General features: G+C 44.0%; 1 protein-coding gene across 1 annotated transcript in view; it reads left to right on the top strand.

Moving 5' to 3' along the window:
* Positions 1–13,032, top strand: part of LOC104577433 (leukemia inhibitory factor receptor) — a 36,552-nt gene extending 23,520 nt beyond the window's left edge. Inside the window, 7 exon segments of the mRNA XM_088538628.1 lie at positions 1,613–1,714; positions 3,195–3,362; positions 3,991–4,152; positions 10,250–10,343; positions 10,938–11,016; positions 11,664–12,272; positions 12,274–13,032. Coding sequence (XP_088394754.1) covers positions 1,613–1,714; positions 3,195–3,362; positions 3,991–4,152; positions 10,250–10,343; positions 10,938–11,016; positions 11,664–12,272; positions 12,274–12,300 — 1,241 coding nt within the window. The 3' untranslated portion in view covers positions 12,301–13,032.
* The last annotated feature ends 1,924 nt before the right edge of the window (positions 13,033–14,956 follow it).

Below are 14,956 nucleotides of genomic sequence, written 5' to 3' on the forward strand. Positions count from 1 at the left end.
GAAGGCAGGACCCTCGAATTGAGGGCTGGGACCCCTCGACTGGTGCATGCCTGCGCACCCAGTGGGGGGAGAGTTGCACAACCTGAGGCGGAGTTTGTCCGCCCCCCCCGGGCTGCCTCCTGGGTCGAACTGACCCTACGTGCCAGGATGCACCGGGCATAGAGAGGACAGTGTGGAGAGAGCCGGGGCGAGGGCGAGGAGAAACTCCTCCCTCTGAGGCCTGCGCTGACTCCACGGGAGCCGGTCAGCAACTCTCTCTCTCTGATCTGCCAGCTCGAGAGGATGTTCGGGTCCAGATCGGCAGGTATCACCTCGTGCGTAGTTATCCATACTTTGCTTCTTTTATGTGCTTTCACCTGAATAAATGCTCTATGTAGTCACCTCGTTCTGGCATGATTATTGCCAAATCCCAAGCCCATCCAGAACACTGGGACAGAGGGGAGATTTATCTGTTGTTTGTACATGAGGCAGATATTTTTAAGTGTGACCTCTATATGCTGGCTTGCTGTAAGCAATTGACATTTCCTGGAACAGGGCACATTCCAGGTCTCTAGGTGCTGGTGGGCAGATCAGGGAAATGAAACTCAAACTCAGCTGTGGTGGGACTAGTAGGAACAGAAGAGGAAAGAGAGCACTCAAGAAAGATGTTGGATTTTTTTCTGCTTCCTGTAAAGAATATTTGTTTGCTTTTAAGAAGATATTAGTATATAAAGTCTCCATGAGGGAAAACAGTTTAGAGCTGTGTACATGGGGATTTTGACGGGGGCAATAGTGTTGTTCGTAATGTAGTTACAACACTTTGTCCATGTTGGGTTTGTTTGAGTTGGCTCTAGCTTGCTTTTCCTATGCAGACAATACGGGGTTTGTCCTGGGATGCACTGATCTCCTCCTGAGCTCTGTGCCGGGATGTTTCTTGCGGCAGATTGTAGGAGCTACCAGGCTGCTATGGCTCAAACCAGCCTTGTGCCAAGTCCTGCAAGGAGAATCTTTGAAGCTGGACCTGAGCCCTTGCAGAAACCCTCCTGACTGCTCCAGTGGGTCACAGTGGCATCTTGCTTAGGGGGAAAGAATGGGCAGAGGACCAATTTGATGCATATCAGTTTTATGCGTCAGAGTTGAGACCTGGATTTCATTGTTGGAGTGATTCAGTGTCACTTTTGAGGTTTCTCCAAGTTACTTTTGACGCTGTTTCTGTAATAGGCCTGTGTGTTTTAAGGAGGTATTTTGTATTTCTGAGTGAGCAGGATCTATGTAGGTACTGTAGGAGGCAACAAAAGGGATTGTTTCTGTAACTTCAGTTTGTGGTACCTCATGGAAAGAGCAATTTAATACAATTACAGTAGATTGTTTTCCATTCTATTTGTTTAGAACTGAAATTGCTCTGAGAGCTACATTTCTTTTTTTTTCGTTTCTTTTTTTCCCTACTGCCTCTAAACTGTGTTTGATGGCATATCTTTTATAGGAATTAGAAATGAGGATAACATTGATACCTAACACTGTGGTCTAAGATTTAATGATTTTTTTTGAATATGTATTTAAATGTGTGCATCATCTGAAAGCTGAAAGCATCATTCTTCCCAAGCCAAATCTTCACAGTAATTTTCTGTTGTAGTGCTGTTTAGACCTGGTGTGCGATACAACTTTTCACTATATGGCTGCAAATCCAGCGGATATCAGTTGTTGAAGAACATAACTGGGTACATGAAAGAGCTGCGTAAGTGTACTTTGTTGTTCAGAATCATTACAAAGTGGAATTTGTAACTGTGCCTATTTTTAATTCAATGTTAGTAGAAGATTGAGAACAGAATAATAACAGTGACTTCCACAAGGTCTTCATATGCAGCTGCAATGTAATTCTCAGAGCCAGTAATCTTTTAGTTTCTCAGATGTCACCAGCAGCATATTTGCAGTTCAGACTGTACAGCGTGTGGTTATATGAAAGCAGCTGTTCTCAGCATCCCGGTGTCCTCCAGCTCGCCTGTAGCATGGCATGAGCAGAAGCTCGCTATGAAAACGTAGTTGCAGAGCTGGAGGCACAGGGATGGTTTGAACTGCAGGGATGGGGTCGCTTCCCCAGGAAGGGAGGGAACTTTTCTTGGTTTGTCAAGTCAAAGTAAACTTCTGAGCATGGGAGCTCAGGATATCTAAGAGATGTCCACAATCTTGCCGATTAAATGTTGCACTTACTTAGACTATTTTGCTTTGGAGTTTAACTTGGTTTTGTGGAATAATTTGCTTGGAAAAGCAAGCTGATCACATAATCTGAGCCCATGGATATATCCTTGTTTATTTCAGTGTTAGGACTGAAGATGAGATTTGGACACTTTTATCAAACTTGGAAGAAGGTTTCTTGGAAGAAGGTTTTTCAATGGGTTCTTAACAGAATTGGAAGCTTCCAAGATAAAAGACTAGAGAATTTGGGGTTGAAGGAGAAAATCCATACTGAAAAGAAGCTTATTAGGAATTGCGAAATTTATTCACTTTGCTGAAGAGCAAAGATATATTCTAAAAACTTCATAATTGCCTTGGTTGAATAGCCATGAAGACAAAATAGATGCATTCTTAAACATGAGTTCAGCTTTGGTAGATAGTCACAGATTAGTGATAAATGTCAGATGATGTCATGTTATGTGACCTTATGGTGGTATTGCTGTGATATTTTTGGTGGAGTCTAGATATTGGAATAAGGATTTGCAGTGCCTGCTAAGAACTAATTCTTTTAAGCAGAGAGAGATTTCCTTGATAGGAATGTGAGCTTTGTTTAATTTAAATGCAAGCAATGTAGTCACAGAGTTGAAGCGTTAAAAGCTTTAGCTTGCATGCTCTGAATGTTTATGTAAACTTTCTGGGTTTGTTGCAGGAAGAGGAGCATATTGCATATGTATCAGCAAGAAGGCTGTTTGAGGATTTTTTTTTCATTCAGCTTCTATTGGTAGAGAATACTGCAGTATTTGCTGATAAGGAGACAGATATACTGATCACTTGGTAGGATCACCTACTCTGTTCTTTTACATGTCCTTGAGAGTGAGAAGTGTATTCAGAAAAGAGCATACTAGCCTTGAAATAAAATTGTTTCAACACTTATATTATTATATTATATTATTCCATATAAATATTCTATTATTATTATATATTATTCCACATTTAATGATAGTATGCTTTCTTACTACCTTTCTCCTTAATTCTCCCTGCAGCTCCAAAACGTGCACCAAATTTTACTGTAGAAGAAACATCTTCAGATTCGATATTGGTAAAATGGGAAGACATTCCTATTGAGGATTGCCAGGGGTTTCTAGAGGGGTATCGACTTTCCTTTGCAAAAGGTGAAAAAGATGCTTTAAAGTCTAGGCTTTCAGAATCAGGTAAGTGAAACCTGTAGTTTGTAACTTCCCCATTCAAGTGTGTTTTTTTTTTATTCTCCGATACTTAAATTTCACTTAAAAAACAACAACAACAAGTTTTAATTATAGTTCAGTTGCATTACTCAGTGACAGAATTAGTGCCTGATATGTGGCAAAGGCATTTGGAAGATCAGCTTCTTTGGATTGGCAGCACAGTTATTCTTTAATATGAGGCAAAAGTCAGAGAAAGCAGCAACTCACCAAGGCCATGAAGCTGTGCAGTGGCTATGTGACAGTGTGACACACTGCCCAGTGTACAGACACACCAGCTAAGTTATGGGTAGGCTATATTTAATCAGGTGTATCCTTTCATCCCTATCCTGCAAGGACATGTCTGTACAGAAGTGAACCCAAGTTCATTAACATTATAGGCAAACCTGAGTGTAAAAAACAGCCTGTGACAGCAACACACGCACTATATTGTTTGCTGCTGCACGGCTAAGCCGCATTCTTGGGATTCTCTGTTTCTTTCTTTTCCAAAGACTGTTCTGCAGGCTTAATGTGCTGACTTTAAGAAATTTTTGCTTATGTCAAGATTGAGAATCCCTTCTTACAAGGTTTTATTTTCTTACTCCTCACAAACAAACAGGGAATCCAGAACTTAAAGTTGAGAATATCACTGATTTAACAAAGAAGTCTTTGAGAATACTTGATCTTCAAGGCAAAACAAGCTACCAGCTGGACCTACAAGCCTACACTGCTGGTGGGATGAGCCCTGCAAATAGCCTCTATGTGGTGACAAAGGAGGATTGTAAGTTGGATATCCCTATTTATTAATATTCTTTAGCACAGGGGCTGTACAATGTATATAAAGCTGAGATTATTTTTTTTGGTCCCTGCAAGTAGTTTGGGTTTACAGATTACTTTTTTATTTCAATTAGTTCTGTCTGCTTTGATTTCAGCTTTATCAATCCCATAGCAGAAGCAAACCCAGAAAGACAGTTACAGAAAGAGATCGGCTTTGGGGGATGAGAAAAAACTTTAAAAGTATTTCATGTGGAAGGAAGAATAAACATCAGGGTGCAATGAAAATATATGAAAAATCAAACCTGAGGCACTTACTCCAACAAGTTCCCACTGATGTTAAACCCTGGGCATTAGAAACATTGTAAAATAGATAAAAGGCAGTGCAGAGCCATTACCAGAGATGTGACCTGCTTAAGTAAGCTGAAAGTGTGATTCTAGTGCTTCCTGAGAACAGACCTTGCATGGCAATCCTTATTGTATTGCACACAAGCCTCTTCTCAGTTAAGCAAATGGAGAGAAATATCTGTTGATTTTTTTGCTGTGCGGAAAATCTCGCTGTCAGGAACTGAATGTCCAAAAAGGAGACAGAGGAGTCCTAAAACTTTATTCGAATAAAGGGAGAGTCCACCAGGCATAGCCCTGCGGGATCTCTCCAATTGCTGGAGGACACAGCCTCCCCCTTTTATCCTAATTTCCCGACCGAGGGACACCCTCTCCTTTTCCCCATTGGCCAAGGTACTCAGAAGTTACAGCCTTCCTGGCCTGCCTACACCAAACTCCTGCCTCCCGCCATCTGTTCTCACCTGAGCTCACCAACTCCTTTGTCCCCCTTGCTGAAGAATGTGGGGGAATTCCCTTTTTTCCCTCCTTTGTAAAGGCCCCCACCTCTTGGCAGATGCTCTTTTGTCCCACTCACTCATGGATCCGCTCAGTCTCCCCCCTCCCTTTGTCCTGCTGTTCAGCCAGACTGTGGGGGAATCCCCTTATTGGTGAATACACAAACTTGAGCATTCCACCTCTAGAAGCATAGTGGACTCTGCATAGGTTATTAACTAACCACCTGCGTTCGATAGGTCTAGTACCCATGGGTAGTCTTCATATCCTCCTGGACTTCCACAGACCCAGCAACCCAGCATTTATTTTCCAGACCCACTCCCAGCCAGCGGTACAGCTCTATGGAGAGTTAGCTGGGGCTTTCCATCCTCTTCCTTCAACTGAGAAGTCCAGACTTCTGGAGTCTTGGAAATCTTAACTCTGGTATGATGAGTCCATCCGTGCTCAGCTGTCTTGATTGATGTTTCTGTGGTTAGTAATACCTGATAAGGTCCACGCCACTTTGCTAGCAGTGGTGCTTCTTTCCATTCTTTGACCAAGACCCAATCCCCTGCTTGGATATCATGGACTGCAAAATCCAAGGGGAGGGTCTGTGCACGCTGAGCTTCCTGTCGGAGAGACTTCACAAGAGAAAGTATTCTGGCCACATATTGCTTTAAATATATATCACTTATCTCCACCTCCCTGCCAGGTTGGGTGTTAGCAGGATAGGGAATCCCAAACATTATTTCAAAGCGGAACAGTTGAATGTCTCCCTTTGGTTTTGCTCTTATTCTTGCTAAAGCTAAGGGGAGAAGTCGTGTCCACGGTATCTTAGTTTCTAACATCAATTTCAAAAGATGCTTTTTAATGTTCCCATTCATCCTTTCCACTCTACCAGAACTCTGAGGATGCCAAGGGGTATGCAAGTCCCATTGAATCCCCAGGGCAGTCATGACACCTTGAAGGATCTTTCCTGCAAAAGGAGTGCCTCTGTCTGAATCTATTGCCTCTACCAACCCATATCTTGGAATTATTTGTTCTAAGAACACCTTAATTACAGATCCAGTTGTTGCTGAGGCAGTTAGAAATGCCTCGGGCCATCCCGTCAACTGACATACTATTACCAGAAGATACTTAAGCCTCCCTACATGGGGCATCTCAGTGAAGTCTACTTGGCATCACTGGAATGGACGTACAGCCCAGGATCGTCCTCCCCTTGCAACTTCTCTTGCGGCTCTGGCCGTTGGCCTTAGCACAAATCAGACAGCCCTCAATAGCCCATTTTGCCAGAACAAAAAGACCAAGGGCAGCGTAGGTTTTAAGGAAGACTTCCGCCAGCCCTCTAGAGCCCCAATGGCTTCCTTCGTGAAGCTCTTTCAGCATTTGTAGGGCTAGGGCTTTGGGCATCCATTGTTTGCCCTCCTTTGTAAACCAGTTGTGTCTTTTTTTTTGCTCCACTATTTTTAATTATCTCTAATTCTTCTGGTGGAAAAGACATCTTTTCTGGTAATGGCTGGACTACCGGGAGAAGAGGGAGGATCTTAGATACTTCTGGTAGGAATGCTGCTTTTTGAGCTTCCTCATCAGCCAATCGATTGCCTACCTCCTGCTCCGAGTGTCCTGTCTGATGTCCCCTGATATGAATTATTGAGACCTTTTTGGGGAGGTTCACCACCTCCAGCAGGCAGGTAATTAGATCCTTATGTACCAATGTCTTTCCTCGGCAAGTTAATAAACCTCTTTCTTCCTACAGCTTTCCAAACATATGTACCACCCCATATGCATATTTAGAATCTGTAAAGATATTCATTACCTTGCCTTGGTATAATTCACAGGCTCTTATTAGAGAATACAATCCTGCGGTTTGGGCTGACCAGGTAGACGGCAGCTTTCCTCCCTCCAGCAGCTCCCTTCCCTTAATGATAGCATATCCTGTGGCCCATTTCCCCTTTAGTTTTGAAGATCCATCCATAAACACATTGTCCCCATCTGGCCAAAGAACGCCTCTCAAATCTTCCTTAGCCTGAGTCCAGAGATCCACTACCCTCGATGCTTCTCCCTTGGGGCCAGTCAGGCAAGAAGCTGAGTTAAGCCCTCCCCCGCTTCCTAATTTTAATTCTTGTCATCCATTCAGAAGCCCCTTCAGGTAGCAACGCCCCGACCAGGTATGAGACCTTGACAACAAGGGATCCCCCTGTGGTCAGTTTTTGGGCCTCAGTTACCAGTAGGGCCGTAGCTGCACAATTCTGCAGACAATAAGGCCACCCCTTAGCCACTGGGTCTAACATTTTAGAAAAATAAGCTACTGGTCTTGGCATGCCTCTGTGCTTTTGCACTAAAATTCCCTTGCTGCAGCCTTGTTTGACATCCACATATAATTCAAATTCTTTCTCTGGGTCTGGAAGAGCTAAAGCTAAAGACTTGGTCAATTTATTTAATTTTCTAAAGCTCTGTTCTCCTTCTCGTGTCCATACCACAACATTGGGGCTGTTTTGGGTTAGACCTCCAGCCAAAATGTTCCCCAAATATATATATATATTTTCCAGACACCCTAAGCCCTTTTTGGGCCAAGAAATTGAGTAACTTCACAGCACTTTCCTTCACCACCCTCTCTTGTTCCCCTGATAGGGGCAAGTAATCCATGTGCTGCAATAACCTGGCTCCTGGGGGTGGGATAAATTCCTTCAGTATTTTCTGCAAGGCTTGTCCAAATAGAACCGGTGCCTTGGTGTATCCTTGCGGGAGGACTGTCCATGTCAATTGTTGTTTTATCATTTTCCCTCCCTCCTCTGAAATAGGATACTGCTTTTAGAGACTACCTGGCCTGATTGCTTTAAAGCAATTTGAAGAGATTCCATGTCTAATTTTCCATATTTTCCTGGAACTGCCCACACTTCTGAGTTCACTTCAGCCTAGCTTTATCAGACACTTTGCACAAAGTTACAGTAGTGCTAACTTCTTTCTCATCCCCCACAATATCAATTGACATTCCCAATCTAGCCATCAACTCCAACCCCTCAGCAGATTGCAATCACAATTTGGGACCAAAAGAAAATCATGCATCTCAAACTTATTATCCACATCCACTAATAGGGCTGGATAAGACACACTTGCTTGTCTTTTCCACTTACCCCTTATCCCTTACCCCAAGGAGCCTTTTGACAATTGCCCTCCTTTTGGCATAAAGTTCAAAGAAGTGGATCGAGAGGCCCCTGTGTCTATCCAGAAACACACTTCCTCTCGGTCCGGAACCGCCCTACGTGTTATCAAGGGCTCCCGCATAGTGGGTCCCTGCTATAATGGAAGCCCTCGACACCCCTAACAATCCATGTAAAATTCAATCAGTGAATTTCCTTTTCCTGAGGATCTACTGGCCTCTGTGGGCATTCCCTCCTCCAATGTCCTTCCTCTCTCCTGAGGGCAGACTAAACTGCATTTTGGCCTGAGTGCGTGTGCTTGTCCTCCCATAATTGACAAGCTTTTGCAAGATTATCCTCTTTCCCTGGGATCCAAAAAGGATTCCTAAAAGAAAATCCCAAAACTTCCAAGTGTAATCTGCATTTCCGAGATATTCATCTATATTTTCCCCCACCCCTATAGGATCATATAAATAAGTTCTTTAATCACCTTATATCTTGTGTGATCAGGGGCACAAGCACAACCACAAATCCAAACCATGCCCCCTCCCCATCCTGGCCTTGCAGTGGAACCTGGTACAGAGGCATTTGGCTTTGGGGGCTTTTAGTACCTTGTACTACTGGCTTCCTTTTCTTGATTCGCAAGGGAAAAAATGTCCCATTCCTCCCCTTCTTCACTGTCGCTAGAAGCAGGAGGTGCAGAGGGGACAGGAGCTGTGGTTCCTGATGGACTTTGATGCTAAAGTGGGGGAAGGTACTGGAGGACATCCCACGCCTCCTTATCTGTTTTCTTTTCCCCTTCTTCAGATTCCTGCTTCCCTTTTTCTCCTCTCTCTTTTGTTACACAGATTCCTCTAGATGTTGCCCTTAACCATATTGACGCACATGCTTTCTCGATGAGACCCGTCTTGGTATCACTGAGATACAGGCACAAACCTGACAAAGACTAGGATCATGGTCCGACCCTACAGGGGGCCACCTAAATCCCCCTGGTAACTTATATTCTGGCCAAACAAAACAGCAATATTTTATCATTAATTCCTTGGTTATTTCTGGGGGAATGTGCAGGTTATCCCAAACCGTCAACAGTCTCCCCAAGGGCCTATATGGGGATAAGTCGAGGTCGTCATTCCTTTTTCCCCAACATCTTCTTTTGGCTTCCCTTTGCTGCCCTCCCTGGGCATCCATGTCGAGGTCATCACCCCTTTTGCTCCCCACTGTCCCACAGTACTCATCAGTGAGATTTCAATGGTCCTTTCCGTCGGACTACTTGAGGACCCCCTCCCAGTCCTACCTGCGGATCCCCCTGATCCGCTTCTCATCTGTCTCCAGACAGTCTCGGGAACCCAATCAGTCATTTGATGCAGGCTGCTGTCGAAGGGAGTCGATCACCAAAAGCTTTGGTGAGGCGCACCATTGACCCCGATCACCATCTGCCGTTCCCAGAAGGTGGAAGAATCCCAGACAAGCCCCCAATTGTGAGGAAAATCTCACCGTCAAGAACTGAATGTCCAAAAAGGAGACAGAGGAGTCCTAAAACTTTATTTGAATAAAGGGAGAGTCCACCAGGCATAGCCCTGTGGGGTCTCTCCAATTGCTGGAGGACACAGCCCCCCTTTTATCCTAATTTCCCGACCGAGGGACACCCTCTCCTTTTCCCCATTGGCCAAGGGACTCAGAAGTTACAGCCTTCCCGGCCCGCCTACACCAAACTCCTGCCTCCTGCCATCTGTTCTCACCTGAGGTCACCGACTCCTTTGTCCCCCTTGCTGAAGAATGTAGGGGAATTCCACTATTTGTAAAGATCTCCACCTCTTGGCAGATGCTCTTTTGTCCCACTCACTCATGGATCCGCTCAGTCTCTCCCCTCCCTTTGTCCTGCTCTTCAGCCAGACTGTGGGGGAATCCCCTTATTGGTGAATACACAAACTTGAGCATTCCGCTCACTGCAGTTATCCTTGAAATAATCCCCTTACTGATAGAATTTTCCCCCTCCTATTGAAGGGGAAATATATGGTATGGGTCACTGCTAAATGAGTTTCATGTTAGATTAAATGGTCTTTGGTCTGTGGGAATGATGCAAAAGCTATAAACCTTGCTGGTAACTTGGGGTATGTCTTTACTGTTTTTTGATTTTCTCCCCTCCAGCTGTGGGATTAATCATTGCAATCCTCATCCCAGTGGTAGTGGTTGTTCTGCTTGGAGTAGCGGCCAGCATCTTTTGCTATGGAAAGAGGAAATGGTAAATGCCTGCCTTCGGTTCTGATCTTCTCCCGGATGCGTTTGCTTCAGGGCTAGAGTTTTCTGTGATTTGTGTTACTTTGTTTTCTCCAAATACCCAAAGATGTCAGTGGGGTTTACAGGCCTTTGCTTAAGAGCAGGTGGAAAAAACAGATTGTAGAATGTGAGGAGGGAGCTGAGTTGAAGAGAAGCTGAAAAGAACTTGGAGCTGGTTAGGAATGCAAAAAAAAAAAAAAAAAAAAAAAAAAAAGGTTGCAGGAGCCTGTCTCCCAGGGAGCACTGTCTATAAATAGTGCCCAATGTAAATAGGCTGGTGATATTTTGTATTTTGTGACCTGTCCACAAAGAGCCAGGTAGACATTTGATTTTCAACATCTCATAAACATGACATTTCAAGTTCCCAAGTTAAAAATAAAAAGTTTACTGTTTTTTCCATTAAGTACTCGGTGAAATGTGGAAATGTAACACAGTAAAACTTTATGCCAGATGTCTTGAGTATTCTGAATTAAGGGGAAATGTCCCAGTTCCTTTATTGTATTGTTAATCTATTTCTAGGCCTGGTAACTTTTAAAAGTTCCTTCTTTCTTCTTTAAAGGATTAAAGAAACATTTTATCCTGAGATCCCAAATCCTGAGAACAGCAAAGCACTGCAGTTTCAGAAGAACATCTGCAAAGTAAGCCTCCTTTTAAACTTGGTATTTTAAACTTCTAAAAGCTTTTGTGAGTAGAAGAGTCTTTTGCAAACTTTGAGTCTTCTGCTCCACTTGTAAATTAACTGTGGCAGGGGAGAACAGCCCAAGTTGCTGAGTTACTTTTGTCAGATGGTATCTGGAGCTATCGTGTTGTTAATGTGGTTGCTTGAATAAGGAAAGCACTGCTGCAGTTCTGTTGTCTCACACTAATAGCACATCTCAGTAGACAGGATAAGTTCCTGATATAGTTATCATCTTCCTCACAGAAAGTGGGGAGAAATGTGTGCCCATGTTCCCAACTTTCTGGTGCACTTAATAGCTTGACCTAAGGGTAACATTTAAGTAATTTTCTGAAGTGACTTATGCAAAGCAGAGATTTGGGGAAGCAGATCTGAAGCACTTCCTGCAAAAGCTGGAGTCTCTTTCAATTAACTGGAACACTTTTATGTTAACAGGAATGTGTGAATATTTGTGAGATTGAGAATTAAATCACTTTTTTGTATTGTATTAGTAGTAATGGAATGAGGGCAAAGCCGCAAGCCAACATACTGCATTAATTCAGGCAGGCTGTTGCTTTCAGGATTTCCTGATCTCTTTGCTTAGTCTTAGTCTCCTTTTTCTCATTTCAGGGGAATAAGACACTTAAAACACTGGAAATGAACCCCTGCACCCCCAATAGTGTTGAAGTGGTGGAAACACAGTCTGCTGCTCCCAAGATAGAATACACAGAGATGATGTCCCCAGCCGCAGACACCGTGCCCGAAGATGACTCTGACTCAGAAAATGAAAACCATGTAGTTGTGTCCTATTGCCCCTCTATTGTTGAAGAGGAGATCTCAAATCCCCCTATGGATGAACCTGTGGGGTCATCTCAGGTGGTTTACATTGACATCCAGTCAATGTATCCGCCTCAAATTGAAGCAGAGGAGGAGCCAGAAATAGACTTTGTGACTACAGCAGGCTACAAGCCACAAATGCAGCTGCCTATCAGTGCTCTGAAAAGAGAGTCTCGCTCAGCTCCAGAGAAAGAATCAGATGAAATTGCAGGTTACAGACCTCAAGCAAACACTAATGCCTGGAACATGGACACTCCAGACTCACCTGGATCAGTTGAAAGCAACAATGAAAATGCACCTTTTGGTAGCCCGTGCTCCATTAATTCCCGACAGTTTTTGATCCCCCCAAGGGATGATGAAGACTCTCCCAAACCCAATAACACAGGATGGTCCTTTACACACTTTTTTTCATAACAAACCAAATGATTAACAGTGGGTCCTCATCACACCTGAACCTGCCTTCTAAATAAGCTCTTATTCCTGATGTGGTAAAGAAAGGAGGAAGAAAAGTGCAAAAGGCACAAATTATTCTTGGACACAGTCAGCAGAGGTTCAAGTGAGCTGAATGTTACCATGTTTAAGTTAGTGTTAATGTTCCATTTTAAGAGAGACTAAAAGGCCAAAGTTATAGCCATTTCATTATTATTCTAGTAAAATATATTGGATGTAAGGGGTATTGAGTTTAGATCTCCTGATAATCATAGTCAAAGAACTCTGCCTATCTTCACATAGTGTTCCAAGATTAATATGGTCTCATATAACTTAGAAAGATTGCTTTGCTTTGCTGTAGTTGTTCTCAACTGTGCATACTCAAAAGATGTAGCCCAAACAGGTTTACAAACAGGTTTAATTTATCACAAATCTCAGCCTTAACACATAGAAACAGCATGGTTGGAAAATCTTGAGTTCTTTCACCTAGTCGGAAATTAAGAACATTTAAAGAGCTACTTTTTTCTCTCATGTGGATGAGTATTGTCACTGTATAGCACTTCTTAAGCAATGGCCATTCATATCTGTTGCTTTTTAACTAGACACTAGTTTCTGTACCTACTGTACAATGTTTATTCAATGTTTGACTCAGGGGTACAAACTTGGAGAGAAAAAAAAAGTGTAACACTGATTTAAACCTCAACGAGATCTACGTCAAGTTGACAACTTTTTTTTTAATTGTTAGAATGCTCTATATTTTTTCTATCATTTGATTAAGGAGTAAATATTTCCTAATGTATTGCACTAATGCTTTTGTATTTTTATAGCTTCAACTCCAGATCTCTTGTCTCCAAGTGGTACAATATTCCTTTTTCCAGTGTTCATCCAGACTTTGTTTATACTATACACCAATGTAAGCCACGGGAAAACTACATCTACTAATATCAGCTGACCAAACCGTTTGGCACTCAAAATTAGAGACAGTAATATTAGCTCTTTTAGAACAAATTGCTCCTTGGATTAGCTTCACTGTAATAGCTTTGCCACCTGCTGCCTGGCTCTCCTTCACAGTATCTATGCAACAAATCCTACCTAGGAGTACTAGATGGGATTTTTCTGCTGACAGGAAGAAACCCAAGGAGGTTTTGGTGCCGCTAATGCTACCTCTCCTTTACCAGTCATGTGATGCAAAGATAGCTTAGATGATGTAATTTGTGTGCTTAAAGAAATCTTCAGAACAATCGTCTTTCTTTGAAAACTTTTGTTTTCACATGCACACCTTCAGGCAGCTCTGATTGATTGATTGTAACATTTCACTGTTGCAAACTTCAGCTCTGACACGCACATAGCTTACATAAGAAAGTGCATACATTACATAACATAAGAAACTTACCTTTCCTTAGCGTCAAACACAATCGCGAGAGGTTGTATGTTAAAGCACTTGCTCAGAGAGGGCCTCCATAATGTTCTACCTGAATGTTTGGGTTTGTTTTAGGTTTTGATTTCTGAACTAGTTTGTGGCTTTTTAAATTAATAAGTTGAAGGAATGGATTTTCTAAACAAAGGGGAGGCTGAATTTGCAAAGCTACATGTTCTGAAGGAGTGTGAAGGACCAGAAAGAATGGGTAGCTTGGTAGACCTGTGGTCCACAAAACCAAATGGTCTGTCTGTGAAAATAAATCCAAGCATTGTGTTTGTGCCATCTCCATAGAACTAAAGAATAGGGAGGTTTTCAAAACTGACAAAAAGTCAAAAAAGTAAATAGCATCAAATCCTCATCAGTCCTAACTGCTTGTGAGCGGAATGCTCAAGTTTGTGTATTCACCAATAAGGGGATTTTTCCCACAGTCTGGCTGAAGAGCAGGACAAAGGGAGGGGAGAGACTGAGTGGAGCCATGAGTGAGTGGACAAAAAGAGCATCTGCCAAGAGGTGGGGGGCCTTTACAAAGGAGGGAAATAAGGGAATTCCCCCCACATTCTTCAGCAAGGGGGACAAAGGATTTGGTGAGCTCAGATGAGAACAGGAGGCAGGAGTTTGGTGTAGGCGGGCCGGGAAGGCTGTAACTTCTGAGTACCTTGGCCAATGGGGAAAAGGGAGAGGGCATCCCTCGGTCGAGAGGGGGAGGGGGAGGGGGAGAGGGGGAGGGAGGGGGAGGGGGAGGGGGAGAGGGAGAGGGAGAGGGGGAGAGCGAGGGGAGAGGAGAGGGGGAAAGGGGAGGGGAGAGGGGGAGAGGGGGAGAGGAGGGGGAGGGGGAGGGAGAGGGGGAGGGGAGAGAGCGAGAGGGAGAGGGGGAGAGCGAGGTGGGAGAGGGAGAGGGGAGAGCGAGGGGGAGAGGGGAGGGAGAGGGGAGAGCGAGGGAGAGGGGGAGAGCGAGGGAGAGGGGGAGAAAGGGGAGGGAGAGGGGAGGGAGAGGGGGAAAGAGGGGGAGGGAGAGGGGAGAGGGAGGGGGGAGGGAGAGGGGGAGGGGAGAGGGAGAGAGGGGAGAGAGAGAGAGGGAGAGAAGGAGAGAGGGAGGGGAGGGAGAGGGGGAGGGGGAGAGAGAGAAGGGAGAGAGAGAGAGGGAGAGAAGGAGAGAGGGAGGGGGGAGGAGAGGGGGAGAGCGAGGGGGAGGGGAGAGGGAGAGGGGGAGGGAGAGGGGGATAGCGAGGGGGAGAGG

The sequence above is a fragment of the Tinamus guttatus genome, unplaced genomic scaffold (genome assembly GCF_059628265.1).
Source record: "Tinamus guttatus ecotype Peru unplaced genomic scaffold, ASM5962826v1 Tinamus_guttatus_pri_ptg001120l, whole genome shotgun sequence".
NCBI classification, from domain to species: domain Eukaryota; kingdom Metazoa; phylum Chordata; class Aves; order Tinamiformes; family Tinamidae; genus Tinamus; species Tinamus guttatus.